The following is a 26,781-nucleotide window of genomic DNA, read 5'->3' as shown; positions in this document are numbered from 1 at the left end:
TTATAGCAGCATGATTTATAATTCTTTGGGTATATACCCAGTAATGGGATGGCTGACGCCCAGCTGATTTTTTTGTATTTTTTGTATTTTGTTTTAGTAGAGATGGAGCTTCTCCATGTTGGTCAGGCTGGTCTCAAACTCCCAGACTTAGGTGATCCGCCCGCCTTGGCCTCCCAAAGTGCTGGGATTCCATGCATGAGCCACTGCGCCTGGCTGCTGACTTATGATTTTAAAGAAAAGGTCATGAGCTATTAGCCTGAAAGTTTATGTTATTTTTGGCCCTGCTAGTGTTTTTTTTTTTTTTTTCTTTTTTTAAAGTTAGTTGTGTAACACTTAAACATTGAGAGATTTCACATAAAAACTGTTTCTGGCTTCATTTGAAAAATAAGATCTAGCAATACCAGGCTCACGTTTCTGCTTGACAACAATCTGCCAAAGCTCAGAAGTGGTGAAACCCTTTGGATGGTTCATATTCGCTCTAGATCACTGCAGTCTCCATTGCCCCTCCTGTCTCATTCCTGAGCAGCTCTCCTCATTTATGTTACCTGGTTGGCCTCTGTAGGTGTTTGACTTTGGCTTCCAACGTTAAGAATTTCTTGTGTGATTCTTTTTTTAACTTTTTTTTTTTGAGAAGGAGTCTTGCTCTGTCGCCCAGGGTGGAGTGCAGTGGCGAGATCTCTGCTTACTGCAAGCTCCGCCTCCTGGGTTCACGCCATTTTCCTGCCTCAGCCTCCCGAGTAGCTGGGACTACAGGCACCCACCACCACACATGGCTAATTTTTTGTATTTTTAGTAGAGATGGGGTTTCACCATGTTAGCCAGGATGGTCTTGATCTCCTGACCTCATGATCCACCCATCTCGGCCTCCCAAAGTGCTGGGATTACAGGCATGAGCCACTGCGCCCAGCCTCTTTTTTTAACTTTTAAGTTCAGGGGTACATGTGCAGGTTTGTTATATAGGTAAACTTGTGTCGTGGGGATTTGTTGTACAGATGATTTCATCACCCAGGTATTAAGCCTAGTACCCATTATTTATTTTTCCTGATCCTCTCCCTCCTCCCACCCGCCACCCTCCGATAGGCCTCAGTGTGTGTTGTTCCCCTCTATGTGTCCATGTGTTCTCATCATTTAGTTGGTACTTATACGTGAGAACATGCAGTACTTGGTTTTCTGTTCCTGTGTTAGTTTGCTAAGGATAATGGCCCCCAGCTCCATTCATGGTCCTGCAAAGGACATGAACTCATTCCTTTTTATGGCTGCATAGTATTCCAAGGTGTGTGTACCACATTTTCTTTACCCAGTCTATCATTGATGGGCATTTAGGTCAATTGCATGTCTTTGCTATTGTGAATAGTGCAGCAGTGAACACATGCATGCATGTGTCTTTATAATAGTGATTCTTAAATAGCCTTGGGAAGTAATTTCAAAATACCATTCCATGCATAGGTAATCATAGGTCTTATCAGATTAATGTATGTAATTAATTGGTTCATGATGGAAGCCAGACATGACAAGATTAATTGGGCCAAGGTCATCAGTGGTTTAACCTGTTTTATTCTAGAATTATTTCTGGCAGGGAAGGCTTTAGGGAAAGTAATAAGTGGCTTACAGAGTAAAGAGAGAGCAGTCGCCTCAGTGAAGGTTTACAGATCGAGGTAGCACAATGCAGTAAGAAATGTCTAAGACCAAAACCTTTCTATGAGAATCATGTCACCCTCTCAGCCTCAGTTTCCTTATCTCTAAAATTGGGAGAGTAAAATCTATCTTGTAGGAGTCTTATGTGGTTTGAGATAATGTATGTATAGTGCCTTGCCCATCTTAAGCAATTAATAGCAGTAAATTGCAGCAGAAATAACAGTAAAAATGGCAGTAACAGTTATCCTGTCTAGCCTAAGATTTCCCAGGTTGCTTCAGCCTAAATGGAATATTCTGAACTTAAAATGTCTGGGTTGACTGCAGCAACCCCAGTTCCTGTAAGCATAAGGCCCTTTTCTCTTAGCCTCACTCAGCTGGATACTGATAGGATTCACCCTTCTGCTGTCCTCAGCATCACTCTTTATCACTGGAGAATCCCTGCCCCTTTGGGAAGTTTGTGGTTGTTTTTTCTTTTTTTAAAAAGTGACATTACTCTTTTTCGCAACAGGTTTGCCGCTAGAACACAGGTGTCATGAAAACTACCAAGCCAAATGGGAAAGGAAAAGATGCATATCAACATTATTGTCATTGGACTTGTAGATTCAGGCAAGTCCACCACTACTGGCCATCTGATCTACAAATGTGGCGTCATTGACAAAAGAACCATTGAAAAATTTAAGAAGGAGGCTGCTGAGGTGGGAAACGGCTCCTTCAAGTATGCCTGGGTCTTGGATAAACTGAAAGCTGAGCATGAATGTGGTATCACCATTGATATCTCTTTTGTGGAAATTTGAGACTAGCAAGTACTACGTGACTATCATTGATGCCCCAGGACACAGAGACTTCATCAAAAACATGATTACAGGGACATCTCAGGCTGACCGTGCTGTCCGGATTGTTGCTGCTGGTGTTGGTGAATTTGAAGCTGGTATCTCCAAGAATGGGCAGACCCGAGAGCATGCCCTTCTGGCTTACACACTGGGTGTGAAACAACTAATTGTTGGTGTTAACAAAATGGTTACACTGAGCCACCCTACAGCCAGAAGAGATACAAGGAAATCGTTAAGGAAGTCAGCACTACATTAAGAAAATTGGCTACAACCCCGACACAGTAGCATTTGTGCCAATTTCTGGTTGGAATGATGACAACATGCTGGAGCCAAGTGCTAACACGCCTTGGTTCAAGGGATGGAAAGTCACCGGTAACGACGAAAATGCCAGTGGAACCACACTGCTTGAGGCCCTGGACTGCGTCCTACCACCAACTGGTCCAACTGACAAGCCCTTGTGCCTGCTCCTCCAGGATGTCTACAAAATTGGTGGTATTGGTACTATTCCTGTTGGCTGAGTGGAGACTGGCATTCTCAAACCTGGTATGGTGGTCACCTTTGCTCCAGTCAACGTTATAACTGAAGTAAAGTCTGTCAAAACGCACCATGAAGCTTTGAGTGAAGGTCTTCCTGGGGACAATGTGGGCTTCAGTGTCAAGAATGTGTTTGTCAAGGATGTTCGTCATGACAATGTTGCTGGTGACAGCAAAAACGAACCACCAATGGAAGCAGCTGGCTTCACTGCTCAGGTGATTATCCAGAACCATTCAGGCCAAATCAGTGCTGGCTATGCCCCTGTACTGGATTGCCACATGGTTCACATTGCATGCAAGTTTCCTGTGCAGAAGGAAAAAATTGATCACCGTTATAGTAAGAAACTGGAAGATGGCCCTAAATTCTTGAAGTCTGGTGATGCTGCCATCGTTGATACGGTTCCTGGCAAGGAACCATGTGTGTTGAGAGCTTCTCAGACTATCCACCTGTGGGTCGCTTTGCCGTTCATGATATGAGACAGACAGTTGTCGTGGGTGTCATCAAAGCAGTGGACAAAAAGGCTGTGGAAGCTGGCAAGGTCACCAAGCCTGCCCAGAAAGCTCAGAAGGCTAAATGAATGTTATCCGTAATACCTGCCACCCTGGTCTTCTTAATCAGTGGTGGAAGAACAGTCTCAGAACTGTTCGTTTCGATTGGCCATTTAAGTTTAATAGTAAAAGACTGGTTAATGATAACAATGCATCGTAAAATCTTCAGAAGGAAAGAAGAATGTTTTGTGGACCACTTTGGTTTTATTTTTGTGTGTGTGGCAGTTTTAAATTATTAGTTTTAAAAATTAGTACTTTTTAATGGAAACACTTGACCAAAAATCTGTCACAGAATTTTGAGACCCATTAAAACAAAGTTTAATGAGAAAAAAAAAAGTGACTTTTATTTTTTGAGATGGAGTTTCACCCGTTGCCCAGGCGGGATTGCAATGGTGCAGTCTCGGCTCACTGCAATCTCCACCTCCCGGTTGGTTTCAAGTCTGTCTCAGCCTCCCAAGTAGCTGGGATTACAGGCACCCACCACCACGCCTGGCTCATTTTTTGTATTTTTAGTAGCAACGGGGTTTCACCATGTTGGTCAGGCTGGTCTCGAACTTCTGACCTCAGGTGATCCACCCACCTCGGCCTCCAAAGTGCTGGGATTACAGGTATGAGCCACCGCACCCGGCCTAAAAAGTGATTTTAGATAAGCATTTGCCAAAGCATTTTCTGTAAAACATTAATTCCAGAGAGTGTTAAATGCTGTTTCTAAAATATTATTTTTGTTATTTCATGTTTGATATGGTTTGGCTGTGTCCCCATCCAAATCTCATCTTGAATTGTAGCTCCCATAATCCCCATGTGTCATGGGAGGGACCTGGTGGGAGGTAATTGAATCATGGGGGCGGGTTTTTCCCATGCCGTTCTCCTGATAGTGAAGAAGTCTCACGAGATCTGATGGCTTAAAAAAGGGCAGTTCCCCTGCACACGCTCTCTTGCCTGCCACCATGTAAGACATGCCTTTGTCCTTCCTTTGCCTTCCACCATGATTGTGAGGCCTCCCCAGCTGTGTGGAACTGAGTCCATTAAACCTCTTTTTTCTTTATAAGTTACCCAGTCTCAGGTATTTCTTCATAGCAGTATGAAAATGGACTGATAAAATGTTCCAATAAGTCTGAGAAATGCTGAACTAAACAAGACTAACCAGCTTTCATTGTTGCAGGATTTCTCAGAGTATTTAGCTTATATTATAAATATATTTTATGTATTATATATAATATATATTTATATTTTTATATATTTTATATTTAATATATAAATATATTAAATCTATAAATATAAATATATAAAAATATAAATATATTTATTATATATTATATATATTTATTTTATATATATTCAGAGATGGAGTCTCACTATGTTGCCCAGGCTGGTCTTAAACTCCTGGGCTCCTAGAAATCCTCCTGCCTCAGCCTCCTAAAATGCTGAAATTACAGGCATGAGCCACTGCACTTGGCCTAGCTAATATATTAATGTAACTTTTGACTATGATATACACAATTTTCCAAACTTAGTTGATTTTGGAAATTTTCTCTTTTTTTCAGAATATCTTGCAGGGTTAGTATTTCATGGATTATTTTGTGGAAATACTGTTTTAAGTAAATAGGAATCTAGAAAAAAACTTGAAAAAATTGTCTCAAATGTGCTACATATAGAATATAAAATGCAAATAGCATATATACAAATAAATGAAGAAATTTTTAAAAACCTGATTAAGTATTTTAAAACCTAAAGATTGTTGAGAACTATAAGCTGCAAGCAAGTAGAAATTAAAATAGACATAAATTTTAATCCCTGAATCCTTGAGCAATTTAAACTTAGACTGACTCAAGGAGGAATCTTTTTTTTCCCTTTTCCTTTAGATCAGTGACCTGACAGCTGCAGGCCACATGCCATCTACCTAGATCTAATATTAGGATGAAAGTTGAAAAAGATGCTTTGGTATCACGACTTATCGAATACACCTATACGGCAACTTTAGTTGCTGAAAAACAATGCTGATTTTTTTCTCACTGGTGGTCTCCTATAATCAATAAAGTATACAGTTTCTGTTTTAAGAATACACACTTTTTCCTCAGGGTCTCAACAATTGAACTGTTTTGACTGAAAGAAATTGCAGCCTGCCAGGTGTGGTGGCTATCGCCTGTAATCCCAGCACTTTGAGAGGCCGAAGTGGGTGGATCACTTGAGCTCAGGAGTTTGAGACCAGCTTGGCCAATATGGCAAAACCCCTGTCTCTACTAAAGATACAAAAATTCGCCAGGCGTGGTGGTGCATGCATGTAATCCCAGCTACTCCAGAGGCTGAGGCAGGAGAATCACTTGAACCCAGGAGGCAGAGGTTGCAGTGAGCCGAGATCATGTCACTGCACTCCAGCCTAGGTGATAGGGTGAGACTCTGCCTCAAGAAAGAAAGAGAGAAAGAAACAGCAGGAGAGAGGGAAGGAGGGAGGGATCACTAGTGATAACAACCTTTACACCAAAGTTGTTTATCTCTTCTTCTGGTCAAAAGTCCATATTTATCAAGCAAAACATTTAAGAGAAGTATTGGAGAATGGCTGGGATTGACTATTCTGTCTGACACTCCTGTTTTTTGGAGAAGGCTCTGTTTTTTCTGGACTATTGGTCCTGCTTCTCTGGCTTAGAGGGATCCTGTTGATTCCCAGGTAGTGACCTGACAGGTGCTCAGTCCATTCTTCACAATACAATGTGGGAGAATTCTCCATATACATCTCATAATGAGATGTTAGACATATCGTACCATTTTATTCCGTTGAGTGAGTAAGTATCTAATTGTCATTCTGGGAGGATTAAAATCCCAAGACCTGCCTATGGGCTGTGATTATTATTTTAGCTGAGTAGATTTAGAAGGGTGTTCTGGGGAGAGGGAACAGCTAGAGTAAGAACAGGGAAAATACAATGTTGGCAGGACCTCAGATTTGACTAGGAGAGTGACAGGAGATGAGGCAGTGGTATTTTGAGGGCCAGATCACGGAAGACTTTGCACACCCAGCCAAGGTTTGCTTTTATTTTATAGCCCAGTGTTTCCCTAACTCAAATAAGGCTCAGACCCCTTTTAAGAGGAACAATTCTCTCAAACCCCTGATGTTGACTTCTTATTTACATTATAATATTACTTAAACAAATCCGTTGATAAAGCTTTGTGCAAAGTCATTATGCTTACAGTTCTTATAGCACTATAAAGTTAAAATTAATTTACAAATATTGTTTTGCTAAAATTAGATAATTGCTGTCAATTTCTTTCCTGTTTTTAACAAGGAGCTAGTTTTTGAACACCTATCTGTTATTGTTGGGCCAATGAATCTGATAGTGCATCTCAATGTAACAGTACTTTAAAAAATTTTTAAAGCAGGCCAGGCACGGTGGCTCACGCCTGTAATCCTAGCACTTTGGGAGGCCAAGGCAGGCAGATCACCTGAGGCCAGGAGTTTGAAACCAGCCTGACCAACATGGTGAAACACCATCTCTACTAAAAATACAAAAATTAGCTGGGCGTCGTGGCATCCACCTGTAATCCCAGTTACTAGGGAGACCGAGGCAGGAGAATCGCTTGAACCTGGGAGGTGGAGGTTGTAGTGAGCCAAGATTACCCCATTGCACTCCAGCCTGGGCAACAAGAGCGAAACTCCGTCTCAAAAGAAAAAAAAAATTTAAAAAGCAATGCTTCATACTAACTACTACCCATATTACTAATGAAGTAATGTAACAATGAAATAACAAGGGAAGTTGTTACCGCAAAGGAAATGTGCAATGCTTTCCTTCATAATGATGAATGCGCAATATGACTGATCATAACATGCCTATACTTCTGTGTACTTTAGGAAGACTTGGCTTCTCTATGAAAATATGTGAACCCTTTGGCTGTATAACATGCTGTCATGTCATCTGGCTTTCATCTGGCATTATTTAAAACTTAAATTCTCTTGTTTTCTAATTTGCCTGAGGCCATTAAAGAGTGCATTATTCTTTCACACTACGTGGTTTCCATAATGTCAAATATAAAACTTAGGTCGGGCACAGTGGTTCATGCCTGTAAATCCCAGCACTTTGGGAGGCCGAGGCGGGCGGATCGCCTGAGGTTAGGAGTTTGAGACCAGCCTGACCAACATGGTGAAACCCTGACTCTACTAAAACTACAAAAATTAGCCGGGCATGGTGGCGGGCGCCTGTAATCCCAGCTACTCGGGAGGCTGAGGCAGGAGAATCGTTTGAACCCGGGAGGCGGAGGTTGCAGTGAGCCGAGACTGCGCCATTGCACTCCAGCCTGAGCAACAAGAACGAAACAATGTCTCAAAAAACAAACAAACAAAACAAAAAACAAATATAAAACTTGATTTATTAACTAACTTTAAAAAAGGTCTTTTTCCATGAAAATGCCTTTCATTGAAAAATTGAGCTGCAAAGAGAGCTTCTGTCTTGATAACTGTTAGAAGAATTCAACGTGAGTACCATAGCAGATATGGGGTGACTGTTAGCATGTGACATTAGCTCTAGACAAGCTAGGTAGGCGAGGGTGTCAGGCTGTTGCAGTACAGCATTTCTGCCAATGAATGGACCACCATCTATCCAGTTCCACAACCACCTACGTGTTACCGTTGACATTTCTTTCTCATTGCCCTGTATCTAATCCATCCACATGTTCTGTTGATTTTACCCCTTAAATTTCTCTTGAGTTCATCTTTTTCTCTCCATCTTTTCCGTCACAACCTTAATCCAAGCCACCATGATGTCTTTCCTCCATAACAACAGTCACTTCTAGGTGGCCTCTTCTCTCCCATTCTAGCGGTCTCGAATTCTTTCTCCAGTCTGCCAGCCACAGTGCAGTTTCCAAAAGATACTTTTTTTTTCTGTTTTTTGTTTGTTTGTTTTTTGAGACTGAGTCTTGCTTTATCACCCAGGCTGGAGTGCAGTGGCCAGATCTCGGTTCACTGCAAACTCTGCCTCCTGGGTTCAAGGGATTCTTGTGCCTCAGCCTCCCGAGCAGCTGGGATGACAAGTGTGTACCACCACGCCCAGCTAATTTTTGTATTTTTAGTAGAGATGGGGTTTCACCATGTTGGCCAGGTTGATCTCGAACTCCTGACCACAGATGATCCACCCACCTCAGCCTCCTTTCAAAGTGCTGGGATTAAAGGCTGTGAGCTACCACGCCCGGCCCCAAAATGGAAATTTAATTTCTCAACTCCTAACATATTCACCCTTTTGAAACTTTTCAGTTGTTGCCTTTTGCTCCTGAAGACCTGTAACAAGATCTACATGTTTGGAGATGCTCCCTTCCGTCTACCACCGCCTGGTCTTCGTTGTTTCCTCTGCTTCAACTGCTCTGTCTGCTGCCCACTTCCACTGTCTTCATTTCACACACTCCTTCTTCCTTCAAATGAAACACACACCTCCTTTCCTTGTACTTACTACAATCATCATTTAAATTTTGATTAGTGTTTATTTGGGAGTCTAAGCCCCATGAGGGCTGGAACCATGTTTGTTTTAGCTCCACTGCATCTCCACCAAACATTTGATGAATATGTTTAGTACATTACACAACATAAATATTATTTAGAAATACCCACAATTCTGGCCGGGCGCGGTGGCTCATGCCTGTAATCCCAGCACTTTGGGAGGCTGAGTTGGGCCGATCACTTGAGCTCAGGAGTTTGAGACCAGCCTGGACAATATAGTGAAACCCCGTCTCTACTAAAAATACAAAAATTAGCCAGGTGTGGTGGGACACGCCTGTGATCCCAGCTGCTCTGGAGGCTAAGGCAGGAGAATCAGAATCACTTGAACCCTGGAGGTGGAGGTTACAGTGAGCCGAGATCTAAAAAAAAGAAAAGAAAAGACACACAATTCTACACTGCAACATAGATTCTCTAGCCCCCTTGCCTGAGGGTTGGGAAGTATCGCCCCTCTAAACAGTTCACAACACAAACACATTTTGAGGGGGTAATTTTGTAAGTATAATTCTTTCACTCAGACTGTACTTGGACAGACCAAGACAGTACTACAGTGTATTGAAGCCTGCCACCAGGGCTGTCTGGTGTTCATCTATTCTTTTTTAATAAAAAACAAACTATAATCAACATATATGAAGTATTTCAGCGGGATTTAGAAGCTTTTTAAAAAATATGATGATATCAGATCTGCAGTTTTGGGTGTTACAGTGTTTGAGGCATTGTTGGAAGGTATAGAATCTTTGGTGAGGTGGTATCTCATTACTATTTTAATTTACATTTCCGGGCCAGGCGTGTTGGCTCACGCCTATAATCCTAGCACTTTGGGGGGCCGAGGTGGGTGGATCACAAGGTCAGGAGTTCAAGACCAGCCTGGCCAATATGGTGAAACCCCATCTCTACGAAAAATACAAAAATCAGCTGGGTGTGGTGGCTGGTGTCTGTAGCCCCAGCTACTCCAGAGGCTGAGGCAGGAGAATTACTTGAACTCTGGAGGTGGAGGTTGCAGTGAGCTGAGGTGGCACCACTGCACTCCAACCTGAGGGACAGAGAAAGACTCTGACTCAAAAAAAAAAAAAAAAAAAAAAAAAAAAAAATCCATTTCCCTGATTATGAATGAGATTGGGTGTCTTTTCATATTTGAGGGGCTGCTCAAGTTTCCTATTCTGTGAGCTGTCTGTTCGTGTCATTTACGTATTTTCCTATTGGGTTATCTGCCGTTTCTTACTGAACTTAGAAATTATTTTGCATATTTTTTATTCAAAAACTTTGTCAGTTATAACTTGTGGTTTATCTTTTCAATTTATGCCATCTTTTAATACGGCAAAAATTATCAATCTTTCTTCCTTTATTTTTTGTTTCTTGTTTAAAGAGTTCTTTCCTACTCCCAAGTTCATAAAGATATTTCCTATCTTCTTCTGAAAGTTTTTAAGTTTTCCCTTTCACATTTAAGCGTTTGATCTACCTGAAATGGGTTTTTTCTGTGTGGTATGAAGCGGTAATCCCTGATTGTTTTTTCATATGTATAACCAATTGTTCCAGTACTATTTACTGACTCTTCTTGCTTTCCACACGGATTCGTAAGGTTTTCTGTCACAGATCAAGTTACACGGATGCACCAGTCTGTTTGGGGGCTCTTTATTCTATTGCACTGGTCTATCAATCCGTGTGCAAGAATACGCTGCTTTATGATACAGTAGTGTCTTCACACTAGCTAACTAGCTAGTTGTTATAAAGATGGACAAGTCACTTTACCTTCTCCTTCTTCCTCTTCCTCTTCTTCTTCTTCTTTTTTAATCTTTGAATTAAAAAAAAAAAATACGGCCGGGTGCGGTGGCTCGCGCCTGTAATCCCAGCACTTTGGGAAGCCGAGGCGGGCAGATTACCTGAGGTCGGGAGTTCAAGACCAGCCTGGCCAATATGGCGAAACCCTGTCTCTACTAAAAAAATACGAAAATTAGCCGGGCGTGGTGGCGGACGCCTGTAATCCCAGCTACTTGGGAGGCTGAGGCAAGGAGAACTGCTTGAACCCGGTAGGCGGACGCTGCAGTGAGCCGAGATCGCGCCATTGCACTCCAGCCGGGGCAACAGAGCCAGACTCCTTAAAAAAAAAATACTCGTATTACTTACTCATAGGGCTGTAATGGAGATTAAAGGAAACAAGAATGGTATGTAAAGCATCGGATATAGGGTAGGAAGAACTCAACAGTGGCTTTTATTTAATGATGCTGAAGGTACCGATGAAACAGAGAAATAAAGGGATCAATCTTTCTGGGAGCCTCAGTTTCATTTATAAAAAGAAGAGGATGAGTTAGCATACCATTTCTAAGGCTCTTGCCACTTCTAGACTGTGATCCTGGCATTTTATTATCTAGAGACCAGGCAGCGCGACATTGATGGGCAGTTGGTGTTAAAGTGAGAAAGGCGGTATCTGCGCAGACTGCAGGGTCGAACTATGAGCAAGCAATCGTATCTGCCACAACAGATAAGAACCGGTGCTGGCCGGCCTGACGACTCTCAACGGGTTAGACGCGGGCTACGATGACCTTCACGATCTTTTCTGGCAGCTGCACGGCCACGCAGGGTCGGGACTGCCCTGCCTACGAATAGCACTGTGTGCTAACACAGGGCCACAGTTAAGCCTCCCGGCTGCCTCCCCCCGGGAACACGACCCCGGAGAAGATTCCAGACAGGCTCGCAGAGGCACGGGCAAGGATGCAACGGAGCCGGGAGCTCGGTGGGAAGAGGGGCAGCCCGCACCGCCCCCGGGATGTCACCGGCGCTTCTGGGAAATGTAGTCCTTCGCCGCGTCCGCAGCCCTGGGCACTCGGAAGGAGGACTACAGTTCCCTTCAGCCTTGGGAATGCTTTGTGCAGCGCGCTTGCGCGGTGTGGCGGCCGATGCCGCTATAAAGGCTTGTTTTGCTGCGGGGCTCATGCTCGGGAGCGTGGTTGAGCGGCTGGCGCGGTTGTCCTGGAGCAGGGGCGCAGGTAGGTGATGGCTGCTGCCGCACCCCTGCCCTCCAGCTCGGTTGTCACGGGGATCACCCATTTGCATTTCCTCGGGGCGTGGCGGGATGTGGCCAGGGCTACGAGCAGTTCGGGGGACACTGGAGACTTGGGGAACGGGGTATGGCCTCCCCTTGGTCTCCTGCCGCCGCCTCCTAGGCCTGTGAGCCGGGGGTCTGGTGACTGGGTCGTGTGCTGGAAGACAGGCAGGTAGGGTCGGGATGAGCGGGCAGGGACGCGGGCTACGTCCGTGGCCGCGGCCGCCAGGGGGCGCTGCGCCCGCGGGCCGTGGGTGTGGGTCGCGCTCGCCTGGCCAGGCCGGAGCGGGCTGTGGGAACGCCCTAGGGCCCGGGCATCCCAGGCGAAGCGGGTCTGAGAGAAACGCCCACCTGGGAGGATGTGCAGCGGGTGGCTCGGGGCACCCTGCTCAACCCGCAGCGGAGCCGCCAGCGACCTTCGAAGTAAGTCATCCCCTTCGTTTTTGCAAGCGGGTAAATGGAGGTACGTGACATAAGCACGCGCAGCAAACCCGTGGCTGTGCCGGGAACGCAGCCCAGATCTCTCCACGGTCATCCAGTGCTCTTTTCGCTTCTGCCACACAGAGCCGCGGGTGGCTTTGTGTTTATCACACAGGGGTCATTTGGTTTCTGCACAGACGGAGAGGCTGGAGGCAGGTGGGCACAGGAACGACAGGGAAAGTTTCAGGAGGTCTTGGAGGAGGAGATGGTTAGGTTTTACTGTGGTCTGCAGCGTGCGTGAAAGGTGAGGCTGCTTGGAGACGCAACAAGTGGATTACAGTGGGTGTGGTAAATACGTATCCCTTTAGCGTAGTGTCTTCCTCGTGCAGCTTGAGGGCCTGGAGGTGATGGAAACCTACCCATGAGTATTGGGATGACTGCAGCTTGCACACATCAGTCTGGTAATCCCGTGCAACTCTCCTCCTGCCATGCAGTTGAATCAGTATCATTGTGCAGGGAGAGCGTCTACACTTTTATCGGTGGAAAGAGAATCTTGGTAAAAAACGGCAGCTGACTAAGTGGCCTCAACCCTATTGGGCACTTCTTTGGGGTTCTCCTACTTTGATTATTCTGCTTCTACGCTTGTACGCGTCTGGACAACAGGTTTATTTTTTACAGACAAAAATCCCTTCTCTTTCTTCCTCTCTTGATAGCTAAGGCAAGTGAGCATTTAAAAAAGATTTTCCAACAACTTTAAAGCAGGACACGAGAAGATAGGGAAATATAAATAGTATCAGTAAAAAGGCTGGCCTGGGGATCCATCCTTGCCTGCTTGCTTGCTTCAGGCTGGGGCTTTGTTTCTTTCCAAACCTGTCAGGATTCCCAGCTCTTCGCCGGACTCCACGTGGGGTGCCCTCTTTTATGTTCCAGATACACAGACGATGGTGTCCTTATGTTCAAGGCCACAGACAGTAACTTTGTGCCTACTTTGGGCCTGCCTGCTCTCCTGATTGTGCCTCTTTTTCCAGGAAAGTAGAGATGAGTGTGTTCGAGATAATGGAACACTGTTCCCCACACCCTTCATACATAGAATAACTTAGTCCCTTAGGATAGTTTAGCAGTGTCTACCACAGCAGTCACTGTAGGCACAAAACAGTCATTATTTGTGTCATAACAGTGAAGTCGTTTTGTCCCTGCCTCTCTCTGCTCCTGTGCTCCACTGATTCTACTTTATCCTTTGAAATAAAAGTGATTGAAAGAATCTTTGGTTATCATGGGTGCTTCGATAATTAAGATTATGTTCGTGTTCTTCTTGATGTGGCATTTCATATTGTGGATGAGTTCCAGTGACCTCCTCCCTTTCAAACTGCTCACCGCCCCAACCCCCACCTTTTAAAAAGGTAGTACTAATCTTTTCCTCTTCCAGATAATCAGCTAAGTTAGGGAACCCTTGAAGGGGAAGGTTAGACTTTCGTGATTCCCGTAAGAAGGTTACTCTGATCTACAGCTACAGCTCAACACTGGGGACACTGGCAGATGCCAGGTCTGTTTATAGTTTAGCCTTAATGAGGTCTCAATGACGTGATTGCTGCGCTCTGGCTTGGTGAGCCGCTGTTCTTTATGGTGTAGTTTGTCATTGGACAAGGTGACTTTTTTTTTTTTTTAAAGATAAGTAACAGCTATATCAACTTAGGGTACTTGAACCAGAATTCTGAAAGGCAAGAAATCAAGCTTTCTTTGGACTGGAAACCTGTCTTTGCGTAGGAGATTTAGTCCTTTTTATTCAGAGGATTAGTAAGTGTTTTCTTTTTATCTGACACCTTAAAAATTGCATTATAATGGTTAGAATTTTGTGCTGCAGAAGTAGTACTTTTAAGTCACAGCGATAGCCAGGGATTTATGGAATCCAGAAGGCAACACAGCTACACGTCTTTAATTTCCGTTGGAGGCTAGTATGAAAGGTGTTTTCTCAGCTTGTCTCTGGGAGGCTGTGACCCTTCTTAGAGGGGGGAAACATTTTAGAGAAGTATGTATGTGTTTTTTGTTTTTAAGTGACCTGAGTTGATACAGCACATTGATTAGACTTAGCCAGGCAGGCAGTGGTTTAGAACAGAGTTTCAGGTAAAAATTAGGTAAGACTTAGTAATACAGGGTGGAGAATTTGTTTTTGTTATTGTTTTTTACTAACAGCTTTATTGCCGTAGGATTTATATGCCATGAAATTCACTCTTTTAAAGTATAAATTCAGTTTTTTTTTTTTCAATGTATTCACTGCATTGTGCAACCATTACCACTATCTAGTTTTAGAACATTTTCAGTACCCAGGGAATTTGTGTTTGAAGTTAAGTTATAACATTGTTTTAACTGGATAACTTCATGGAGCTTTAAAATAACACCAGCTAACCCATTAGTTAATTATAAAAAGGCAGAGATGGAATATATCATTGGTAGAATAAGTGTTTGGTAAATTTTTATTTAGTAAAATTTAGGAGGAGAAATGATGTCCACTTTAAAATTGTGGAGTTTTTAATACTTGGGACAAACTGAAATTGTTTCTAGAAAGTCTTTTAAAAAAAAAAAACCAACCTTTCTATTGTATACACTGGATTTGAGCTTAGTTGAAGAGAGTGGGTGTCTCTTTACTAGTGTGTTTACTTTTTCTAATTTTTTTTCCCTTAGAGGTGGGAGAAGGTAATTTTTCTTGATTCTCTTATACTGAATCTTTTTCTTTAAAAAAAGAAATCGAAATCTTTGAACTTTTTTTGAAAATTAATTTGCGTAGCTATAACAGTAGAAAGCTTTAGTACTTTTGCCTTTTTTTTTTTTTTTTTTTTTTCCTATTTTAAGGCACTTGAGCATATGGGTAAGTACTGTTTAGGAAATAATCTATTTCTTGATGAATTTTTAATTTCAGGAATTCTGATGTGAAACTAACAGTCTGTGAGCCCTGGAACCTCCACTCAGAGAAGATGAAGGATATCGACATAGGAAAAGAGTATATCATCCCCAGTCCTGGGTATAGAAGTGTGAGGGAGAGAACCGGCACTTCTGGGACACACAGAGACCGTGAAGATTCCAAGTTCAGGAGAACTCGACCGGTCAGTTTCCTTTCCTAAGAGTCTCTTACCTGCTTGTTGTACTAAAACACATCTTTTTTCATATAATGGGTAATTTAGAAACTTATTTTTTGGCCAGGCGCGGTGGCTCATGCCTATAAACCCAGCACTTTGGGAGGCTGAGGCGGGTGGATCATCTGAGGTCAGGAGTTCGAGACCAGCCTGACCAACATGGTGAAAACCTGTCTCTACTAAAAGTACAAAAATTAGCCAGGCGTGGTGGCGGGCACCTATAATCCCAGATACTTGTGAGGCTGAGGCACGAGAATCGTTTGAACCCGAGAGGCGGAGGTTGTAGTGAGCTGGGATCATGCCACTGCACTCCAGCCTGGGCGATAGAGCGAGACTCAGTCTCAAAAAAAAAAAAAATGTATTTTTCTTTATTGGCTTTAGGTTACTGTTAAGAATTTATGGTTATTGATAAGTCTCTGGTCCATAGTAAGCACTCAATAAGTGGAAGAGAGGCTGGCTGTCACCCTCTCACCTAGTCTGTCCTGAGCATTCTCCTCTTTTTCACTTTTATTCTATGTTGGTGCCTTCTGAAAAGGCTGTGCTTAAGAGAAGACAACTTATTGAGGAGGAGGGGGTCGTGGGGTCGATGACAGGGAATATAAAGCCAATTAAGCTTCATTCATGTACCTAAACAAAATTGGTGTTTTCTTCTATTTTCTGTCATCTGTGTTGAAAATGTGAATCTGGCCAGGCGCAGTGGCTTATGCTTGTAATCCCAGCACTTTGGGTGGTTGAGGTGGGTGGGTCACTTGAGGTCAGGAGTTCGAGACCAGCCTGGCCAACATGGTGAAACCCTGTCTCTGCTAAAAATACAAAAATTAGTGAGGTGTGGTGGCGGGCACCTGTACTCCCAGCTACTCAGGAGGGAGGCAGGAGAATTGCTTGAACCCAGGAGGCAGAGGTTGCAGTGAGCCGAGATCACGCCACTGCACTCCAGCCTGGGCAACAGAGTGAGACTCCATCTCCAAAAAAATAAAAAATAAAATAAAATGTGAATCCTTTGGAGAGACTCAGATTTCAGAACAATTCTAGATAGTTGTGGGATAATCAGTGTGTTTTTCAAGCGAATTCATAAGTTAAGCAGTCTTTAGATAATAATCTAATTTCCTCCAAGGGAAATAATGAAGATGCATTTTCACCTGGAGAAAATATTCTTTTTCCTGAGGAAAAAAAGCATTATACCTTTTCTTACAAAAGTACCTAATAAGGCAGAATGGACTAGGTTTAGGAAGTTGAGGTTTATGTTGGTGTATTTGTTATGTGAAAATTTGAGAAAGATAATGGACTTTGCAGCTGACACTGGCCCTTCCTTAGCCTGATACTACCTTTCCCTCTTTGGTTGTGTTAAAGCCATTGCTTTATTAATGAACCTTTTCTTGCTAATGAGTTTTCTCTGCACCCTACTGTGTATTATAGAATGCTTTTCCATTCAGGTTTAACTTCAGAGAAACAGGCTTAATGTAATCAGTGTCAAATACTTCTCGTGGCGCCAGTTTTATAACTTCCTCATGTCCTTTTGTCTAGACCTTATGTTGATTAAACATCTATTCAATACGTCTGAGCGCTAGACACAGTTAGTGTAACAGTTAAGTCTGGAAAAAGTCAGAAGGTAACATTAGGGCAGGGCCTTAAAGGGCGATTAGGTGGGGAGGCTTTTTAGGCGGCACAAGTATAGACCCAAAGGTATGGAAAGAGCGTGTGGTATGTTGGGACTTTGGATAAGCTACTTACGTCATTTGTATATAAAATGGGGTTGACAGTAGTACCTGACTCATGGGATCACTGAGGAGTAAATGAGATAATACATATAAAATATTTAAAATGGTACCTGGCTCATGGCCAGTGCTCAATAAATGTTAGCTCTTAGAACTAGTTGTTTAGGGCATAGGATGTGTAAAGGGATTATAGGTTGGGGGAAATTCTGCATGCCATGCTAAGAAATATTTCACTGTGGGCATTAGGGAACTATTGGAAGTTAATGAGATTAAAAAAAAACTTTTTATTTTGAGCTAACTGTAGATTTACAGGCAATTATAAAAAATAATATAGAGATCCTGTATATTCTTCATCCAGTTTCCCCCAGTGGTAACATCTTGCATAACTATAGTCCAGTATCACAACAGGATAATGATTGACATTGATGCAATCCATTGACTTTAGGATTTCACCAGTTTTATATGCACTCATTTGTGTGTGTGTGTGTGTGTATGTGTTGTGTTCTATGCATTTTTTAAAGGTGTAAATTTGTGTGACCGCTTCCACAGTCAGGATGCAAAGGTTCCATCACAAGGATCTCTCGTTACCCTTTTATAGCCACAGTCATGTCCCCTCAACCCCAGTCTCTGGCAACTGCTAATCTTTTCTCCATTTCTGTAATTTTGTTATTTTAAGAATGCTATATACATTGAATCATATAGCATATACCTTTCGAGATTGCTTTTTTCACTCAGCTGAATTCCCTTGATAGCCACCTAATTTTGTTCTTTGCATCAGTAATTCTTTCCTTTGTATTGCTGAGTAGCATTCCATGTTATAGATGTACCGTAGCTTCTTTAACCATTCATTTGCTAAAGGACATACAGGTCATTTCCAGTTAATGGCAATTATAAATAAAGGTGCTCTGAACCTTCAGTTACAGGATTTTGTGTGAACATAAGCTTTTATTTCTCTGGATTAATGCCCAGGACTGCGCTTGCTGGGTCATATGGTAAGTGCATATTTAGTTTTGTAAGAAACTGCAGTACTCTTTCCCAGAGTGTCTGTGCCATTTTACATTCCCACCAGCAATGATCCAGTTTTTCCACATTGTTGCCAGTACTCAATGTTATAATGTTTATTTTAGCCATTCCTATAGATGTGCCTGGTATCTGATTGTGGTTTTAATTTGCAGTTCCCTAATGGCTACGATGTTTGAGAGTAGATTTTTATCTTAGATTAGTCTTGAAGCAATGCAGAAAAAAACCTGTACAGGAGAAAGAGACCAAATATAAGGAGCAGTCAGGAAGCGGCTCTGCCCATCCATGTCAGAGAGACCAGGGTTCTGTTGTAAAGCATAGAAGTGAGGATGGAGGAAAGGCGTTTCTAGAAGATAGGGAGGCATTGGGGTGTCTGGGATTGATGGTAAGGATTTAAACCTATTCATGGACATAAAAGGAGATTGGGGAGATATTAAGAATGAGTTTGGGCCGGGCACGGTGGCTCATGCCCGTAATCCTAGCACTTCGGGAGGCCGAAGCTGGTGGATTGTCTGAGCTCAGGAGTTTGAGATCAGCCTGCGCAACACAGTGAAACCCCATCTACTTGGGAGGCTGAGGCAGGAGAATCGCTTGAACCCGAGAGGCGGAGGTTGCAGTGAACCAAGATCGTGCCATTGCGCTCCAGCCTGGGCAACAGAGTGAGACTCCATCTCAAAAAAAAAAGAAGAATGATTTTGATTTTGAAGATGTTGAATTTGAAGTGCATATGGGTAAAATTATCAGTAGGTAGAGCATAGACAAGAAGTAGAGTAGGAAAAAACATTTAGAGCCTTTAGTGTGTCCACGTAGGTGAAGCTGTGAGAGTGAGCAGGCTTACCCAAGGATGGCTTGCAGAGCAGGAGAAGGCGGAGGCTGTGGAGCTGGTGTGTGGTCCCGTGAAATTTCTGGGGATAGGGTCCCCAGCTTGTGAGAGTAGAGTTGACATCAGGGTTTGCAGTGGCAGCGGCGAGCTTTTCCTCTACAAAGCGGGGAAGAACAGCAGGTAGGCACCGCTGGGCTTTGAGTACCCTAAAGGATATGGAGTCAGCCACCACTGTGGCAGGTTTTCAACATGCCATTGAAGCCTTATCTCAGAGCAGTACGAAGGCTAATACCACTTTTATAAAATTTCAGGAATCCACATGAATTTTATTTTGATTACTCTTTCATGTTTCCTAAACTTTTTTTTTTTTTTTGAGACAAAGTCTCCCTCTGTCGCCCAGGCTGGAATGCAGTGGTGCAATCTCAGCTCACTGCAACCTCCACCTCCCTGGCTCAAGCAATTCTCCTGCCTCAGCCTCCTGAACAGCAGGTGCCTACCTGCTGTTCTCTGTTACCATGTTGGCCAGGCTGGTCTTGAACTCCTGAGCTCAAGTGATCCGCCTGCCTTGGCCTCCCAAAGTGCTGGGATTACAGGCGTCAGCCACCACATCTGGCCATGAACTTTTATTTTTTATTAAATTTTTATTTGTTTGTTTTTTTGTAGAGACAGTCTCACTGTTGGCCAGGCTGTTCTTGAACTCCCAGCTTCAAGCAAGCCTCCCACCTCAGCCTCCCAAAGTGCTGGGATTACAGGCATGTGGCACCACACCCTGCCCCTAAACTTTGAAATTTGAGTACTGTTTTCCTGATTTTTACTGTATCCTTGTAATCTCTGAACTTTTTAAAAAGATTTCTTTTATTCTACTCTCTTTCTGTTACTTAGTTTAGACCTAGCAAAACAACAACAATAAGCCCATAGGTTTAATTCAAGCTAATTTTGTATATACATTAAAATGAATGCATCGCTACTAAGTATTTTTGTAAGTTCAGACACCATCTGGAATCTGCTTGACCGTTACCTGTCAAAAAACAAAATTTCTCGGATGTATTTATCTTTAACTTGTCTCATGTTACAAGTTTGCTGACAGAGGGAACCAGCAAGATGACAAAAAGTTTTGTGGTCTGAGATGGTATAAAATGGATAATGTAAGTAGTTGGGAAGCAGAATTCCTATATTAGCATGTAGTTTTGTTTCGTTCTTTAAAGTAAGCAGTTAATTGGGCAGAGATTGCAGTTTCATGTCACATCATCATAACCATCATTTTTATATTAGTTGTTAGAGAGGAAATCTGGGACAGGATCTCCCAGGATGCCAGGCATACCTACTACTCGTCAGAAATTTAAAACAAACAAAAAAAAAGCCTCTAGGTAACAAAAGATAAGGATACATCTGTGGCTCTTATGTGGAAAGCAAGGTTTCATTCACCACTATTAGCCTTTGATACGTCCAATTAACCGAGAAGCAGGAGACCTGTGCTGCTGGTGCCTCACGCCTGTAGTCCCAGCACTGTGGGAGGCCGAGAGAGGAGGCTCACTTGAGCCCGGGAGTGCAAGACCAACCTGGGCATCATGGTGAGACCTGCTCTACAAAAAAATAAAAATAAAAATAAATTAGCTAGGCATGGGGGTTTGTGCCTGTAGTCCCAGCTACTTGGGAGGCTGAGGTGGGAGGATCACTTGAGCCCAGGAGGTCCAGGCTACAGTAAGCTGTGATTGTGCCACTGCACTCCATCCTGCGTGACAGAGCGAGACCCTGTCTCACCAAAAAAAAAAAAAGGAAAGAAATGACGTCAAACAGATGTCAGAAGCAAAGCACCAAAGAATAAGTTTTGACTTTAAGCAGGCCAGTGCTTTTTTTCTTCAAGGTGTAAGTGAAGACGCAGATTACATGGTTTGCCCATTTCTCAGTATTGTGACCAAATCATTCTTTTGGAACATGACTTGGAAAAATTGCTCTATTAGTCACATCTTCAAATATTTGTAATTTCTCATGTATGCTTAGAAATAATTAGGGTTGAAATAAAGCATTCGCACACCTACCCACTTTCTTTGGGACTATAATGTTAATGCTTGTGGCCACACACAATTTGAGGCTTAGCAGGCATCCTTTAATCCTGAAGTGTTAATAAAGTGGTGGCTTCTGTTGCTGTTAGTTCTTTGAGCCTGAGTACTAACTTTGGCTGGCATTAGGCTGGTGTTACTTCAGCCAACATGAAGTTTTATACCTAGGCTACTCCTAAACACTGTTCCTGTGCCTGAGGCATGATTATTCAGGCATGGTTCCTTTTTTAATCCTATTTATATATGCACATGTAGATCATATGACTCCACGAGCCCGGATTTTTTTTTTTTAAGATGCAGTCAGTGTTTATTCATTTTTTTAAATTTAGCAAATATTTGAACACTCTTCAAGATGCATGCACAGCACTGAACCAAGTGGTCTGGTGCAGATAAAGATAAATTGGTGCTGGGCCTGCTTGTCCACCAATAGAAGCTTAAACTCACAAACACGTACTCTACATAGATGACTGTAATTTAGATGCTCTGGGAATTAGTAAAAGGAGAAAGTGCTTCTCTCTCAGGGAACACTTTAGGAGGAGGTATCATTTGGCTGGAAACTTGAGGAATGGGTAGAATTTGGAGAAATGAAGAACTTGCCAGGCAAAAGAAAGAGTTGTGGGATAGGGATACCTAGTCCTTGTTGGTATTGAGCATAAAATGTGTGAAGTCTTAGCTATAGTGCAATACCTCAGTGAATTTCACATTATGTGTGGGGTTTTTTTTGTTTTTTGTTTTTTGTTTTGAGGTAGAGTCTCATTCTGTAGCCCAGGCTAGAGGGCAGTGGCGTGATCTTGGCTCACTGCAACCTCCGCCTCCCAAGTTCAAGCGATTCTCCTCTCTCAGCCTCCCGAGTAGCTGGGATTACAGGCATGTGCAACCATACCCAGCTAATTTTTTGTATTTTTAGTAGAGATGGGGTTTCACTATGTTAGCCAGGCTGGTCTCGAACTCCTGACCTCAGGTGATCCCTCCGCCTCAGCCTCTCAAAGTGCTGGGATTACAGGTGTGAGCCACTGCGCCTGGGCATGTGTGTTCTTGAATAATAAGCCAAGGAGTTTGGATTTTAATTGCTTTAAATTAATATTTAAGCAAAAGCAAGACAAAGCTTGTCAGATGCTTTTATGAGCTTTATTTTATTGTAGTGGTGGTTGTCTTAGTGCTCTCAGGCAAAGCTAAGGGTGCCTTGTTTTTCATTAGCATGTCTAATCTGGGAAAGGAGGAAGAATGGAAAAATAAGCAGAAGTGGGCCTGGCATGGTGGCTCACGCCTGCAATCCCAGCACTTTGGGAGGCCGAGGCGGGCGGATCACAAGATCAGGAGATTGAGACCATCCTGGCTAACATGGTGAAACCCTGTCTCTACTAAAAATACAAAAAATTAGCTGGGCATGGTGGCACGCACCTGTAGTCCCAGCACGGGAGACTGAAGCAGGAGAATCGCTTGAACCCGGGAGCCGGAGTTTGCAGTGAGCCAAGATCGCACCACTGCACTCCAGCCTGGGCGACAGCAAGACTCTGTCTCAAAAAAAAAAAAAAAGCAGAAGTAAACTAAAGTTCATGTACCATTATTACTGGCACATGAACTTTAGTTATTTTTTCCCCTTCTCTCAAAAGTGTGTCATTGGTGGGATTTTCTTCCTACCAAATTAGAATATTCTGTGTCTAGGAAAGGTAACAAAGCAAGTATTCATAAAATCCAGGGCTCTTACTTAGTATTTCCTTAGTTCTGTGGTAGGCTGACCCTTTAATCTTGGTTGGAGTTTTCTTAATTAGTGCTTTGAAATATTTTGGTGAGCTCAAGTTGTATCTTAGGGATCAAAGATGTGGGTCTAATCTCTTACCAGAAATGATTCGAAGATGTATTGTTAGGAAAGAAATGTGGGCTCATTATAGAAAATGTACAAAGTGTGTAAAGTTATAGAAAAAGTAACCACCCTTAATTCCTCTACCCAGAGACAGCCATTGTTTTCATAAAATAGTTTTGTCTAGTACATTGTACTTTTAGAGTTTGCTCCTGAAAGCTTTTCTTTACAGACTAAGGACGTGTGAATTTGTCTATGCCCATGTATTTTCCTAGTCAAGAGTATTACCTGTGAGTCGGCTTGCTGTTAGGAAGGAGAGCAGGAGGAAGGAGATTAGCATTTTGCAGCTCTGCATTATTTTTCTCTTGATTGATACTCAGTGACTCAGCAGATTTTCTGGACAGGGTTAAGATAAGTAAGAATACTTGCCTTTTTTTTTTTTTTTTTTTTTTTTAAATCTCCCTGTAGGCATTCATAAAGCTTTATGAGGCTCAGTAGTCTCTTAGGCACTGCTGGGTGTGACACTGTATCTGGTCTGGTGCCAGGTGTTGGTCTCCAGTAGCAGCCCAGAGCTCTCCTGCTGAGATAACAACAGTGCTGTGATTGGTGCAGAGCCCAGGTGGCTCTCATGCTTGGTAACTGCATTGACAGCTCGCTGGGGCTCTTGAGGTTGGGCTGCTGCCGGGATCATCAGCTCTCTTATGCCGTCTGCTGCAAGACTGCCGCGGCTTTCCTAGGAAGTGCTGCTTAAGGGAAATAAATATAGCCTGTTGGCATGAGTTAAAGGAGCTTTCTGTCAAAGGGGAAGAAAAGTGTTGGAATTAGCTTCCTGTTTTTTTTTCTTTAAGTACCTAAATCTTTATTTTGTTAAGATAACTTGGAAGTTACAAATGGTTAATGAAAACTTTTTCAATGAAATCTTGTTTCCACTGTTAGGTGGGTTTCTGTTAATGCTTTCTTTATTATTATTATACTTTAAGTTCTAGGGTACATGTGCACAACGTGCAGGTTTGTTACATATGTATACATGTGCCATGTTGGTGTGCTGCACCCATTAACTTGTCATTTACATTAGATATATCTCCTAATGCTATCCCTCCCCCCTCCCTGTAAATGCTTTTTTTAATGTTACCGTTTTTCCCTCTCTCTTAGTCAAAAATAAAAAGGTCAACGCAAAGAAACAGGGCCTCCAGAAGGCTTTGCAATGGTTAAACCTGTCATTAAACTTACAGACTAATGTGAAGTTAATTTGGTGCACTGAAGTCCACTAATGAGCAGAGTTAAATTTATCCTTTTCCTCCCTGCCCCCCTTTTAAGGAGTCAGCCTATTTAGATAATTAGATGTTATATATGTTTTAACTATTTAAGATTATTTTATGAATTAGCTGTTCAAAGAATCAATTGTTATTAGATATCAGATGAGAACTTCCACTTACCAAAGCCTGCTCATGGAGGCAGAAAGCAAGACTGACATGTGTACTTTAAAAGATGGATGGAACCTCAAAGGCCATCTTGCCCAGTCCTCATTTAGCCTCACCTCTCTGTAGGTGAGGCCCAGGAGAGACACTTTTTTACTAGGCAGACTATGCTGGAGCTGGGTGAGCTTCCCAGGGATGTTCTTTCTGGAATTCGGTGGCTCAAAATACAGCACTTGGCTCCTCTTTGAAGCATGATGGCTCTATTGCCTGTCTCTGGCCCAGTGTGCTGGGCTGCCGAAAAGAGCATGGAACCACCCAGGCGATGCCACGACACTGACAGCTGTACCTGACCTTAGGGTTCGGGATATGTTTTCAAAAGCAAATCTCGCTAAAAAGGATTGATATGTTATTATGAAATCTATATTTGTGTGGTGGAAATAGACACACTCAGGCTTTTAGAGATAAGCTACGCAGAATGGGTTACAATAAATGGTTATAATTGTTTGGCTTTTTTAAGAATCCTGTGAACTTGACAACCTTCTGTTTACTTTTCTTTGGTATTATGCAGGTATGATATTGAGCAGTCACTTAGTTTTCTTAAATTTTGTGTCTCACAGTAGAAAAATAGCCAAACTGCTCAGCCCCTAACCTTTGTGTTTGCTTCTCACGATGGTCAGCAGTTCTGGCCTGCTCTGCAGTACGGTGGTCACATGATGGAACCCAGAAAGCCTTGTACTAAGCATTTAACACACATTGTGTTAGGCACTGGAGGAAGTTTTATTTACAAATTATATTTTGGCCTTTTTTTTTTTCGAGACGGAGTCTCTCTCTGTCACCCAGGCTGGGGTGCAGTGGCCCGATCTCGGCTCACTGCAACCTCTGCCTTCTAGGTTCAAGCAATTCTTCTGCCCTCTGTCTCCCAAGTATCTGGGATTACAGGTGTGCACCACCATGCCTAGCTAATTTTTGCATTTTTAGTAGAGACAGGATTTCACCATGTTGGCTAGGCTGGTCTCGAGTCCTGACCTAAAGTGATTGATCCACCTGCCTCGGCCTCCCAAAGTGCTGGGATTACAGGTGTGAGCCACCGCATCCGGGCTTTTTTTTTTTTTTTTTAGCTAAAGCCTGAAAATCTTGTTGAAGGGATTTTGTCAAATGCAAAAGCCCAATATTCACAACTCTGTAAATCAGTGGTTTTCAGGCCAGGCTGAATGTTAAAATCACTTGAAGAACGTTCAACAAATACCAGTGTTGGGGTCCTATTCCAGACCAATTAAATCAGTCTCTGGGATAGAACCCAGGCATCAGTATTGTTTTAAAACTCCTCTGGTGATTCTAGTAGGTAGGCAGTGCTGGGAATCTCTAGATCTCATGGAATAAAGTCTGTTCTCTCCCTCACCCAATGGCTCCAAGTGTTTCCTGTAAATCCCCTTTTACCCCTGTGATTCATTTTCAGTTTAATCCTTTGAAACCCTACCATGGTATTAACAAAGTTAATCTTAGACCCAACGTAATAGGAACTTTGAATAAGTTATTTGGAATTTAGCTTATGAAACAACTGAAAGCCCTCAAATTCCTGGTGATTATGGAGTAATGCTAGATTATCAACTGCAGACAAATACCTGTTTTACCGTGGTGGTAGAGGTATGTTTGTGAATTGTATTGCTAGCTGATCATGGCTTGAGAGTAACATAGCACAGCTACAGATAAGTGAGCTGATGCTCAAGTTAATTCTTTTCTCAGTGTAGCATAGCTGCTGAGTGATAAGCCTGAGTTTAGCAGCTTTCCTGACTTGGGATAATAGCTCTTTCTTTTGTATTCTGCTTCTTCCCCATATAGGTTGGGTTCTAGAATTTTGCTGATCCTCTTGACTGAAATGGCTACTATTTGGAAGTTCTTAAGGGAAGAGCTTAAGATGGTCAGGGTTGTGATAACAACCCACTGGGGAGTAAGGATGTGGTGGGAATTGGAGAGGAAACATGCTTGGTAGGTTTCTTTAACTTGTTGGAGATTAGGAAGGGCGGGAAGGCCTGAAGTCAGCCGGCCTTGGGAGGATGTCAGTTTTTGATCTTTTTAAATTTAAAAGTGAATTTTAATTTCTTTTAAATTTAATTTCTAATATTCTGAGTCCCTTAAGAAGTGTATCTGGTGGCACAACAGTTCCCCTTAAAAGTTTGTCTTTCTAGATGTTTGTCATAAAGGCTGCGTGGGCCTGGGACATCTGTAGAAATGGTTTTCTTGGCCAGAAGGATGTATTCGAAGAGGCGCCCGTTCTGTTGTTTGTCTTATGGTCTTGTGAATGAGGAGAGGAGAGGAAGACAGTGTTGTGAGATCTG

At 42.8% G+C, this 26,781-nt stretch overlaps 1 protein-coding gene, 1 long non-coding RNA gene and 1 pseudogene across 7 annotated transcripts in view; 2 read left to right on the top strand and 1 right to left on the bottom strand.

Moving 5' to 3' along the window:
• The first annotated feature begins 2,171 nt into the window (after nt 1–2,171).
• Nucleotides 2,172–3,591, top strand: LOC129033096 (putative elongation factor 1-alpha-like 3; annotated as a pseudogene).
• Nucleotides 3,592–11,851: 8,260 nt separating this feature from the next.
• ABCC5 (ATP binding cassette subfamily C member 5) overlaps nt 11,852–26,781 on the top strand; it is a 96,574-nt gene continuing 81,644 nt past the window's right edge. For 2 of the 6 annotated variants that reach the window (XM_063662479.1, XM_054480003.2), the window contains exon 1: nt 15,395–15,578. In XM_063662479.1, coding sequence (XP_063518549.1) covers nt 15,450–15,578 — 129 coding nt within the window. In that variant the 5' untranslated portion in view covers nt 15,395–15,449. Of the gene's footprint in view, nt 12,005–12,351; nt 12,484–14,140; nt 14,275–15,394; nt 15,579–26,781 lie in introns of those variants that run through there. The other 4 variants (XM_054479999.2, XM_054480000.2, XM_054480004.2 and 1 more) reach the window with 4 other exon arrangements.
• LOC129032571 (uncharacterized) lies at nt 18,417–23,439 on the bottom strand. Its single transcript, XR_008501393.1, has 3 exons — nt 23,316–23,439; nt 19,182–19,372; nt 18,417–18,570 (listed from the first exon to the last, which is right to left on the bottom strand). It is a non-coding gene; the product is annotated as an uncharacterized LOC129032571 (long non-coding RNA).

This window comes from Pongo pygmaeus, chromosome 2 (genome assembly GCF_028885625.2).
Source record: "Pongo pygmaeus isolate AG05252 chromosome 2, NHGRI_mPonPyg2-v2.0_pri, whole genome shotgun sequence".
Taxonomy (NCBI): domain Eukaryota; kingdom Metazoa; phylum Chordata; class Mammalia; order Primates; family Hominidae; genus Pongo; species Pongo pygmaeus.
Note: the sequence above shows the minus strand (reverse complement) of the source record. Positions and strands in the feature narration are given on the sequence as shown.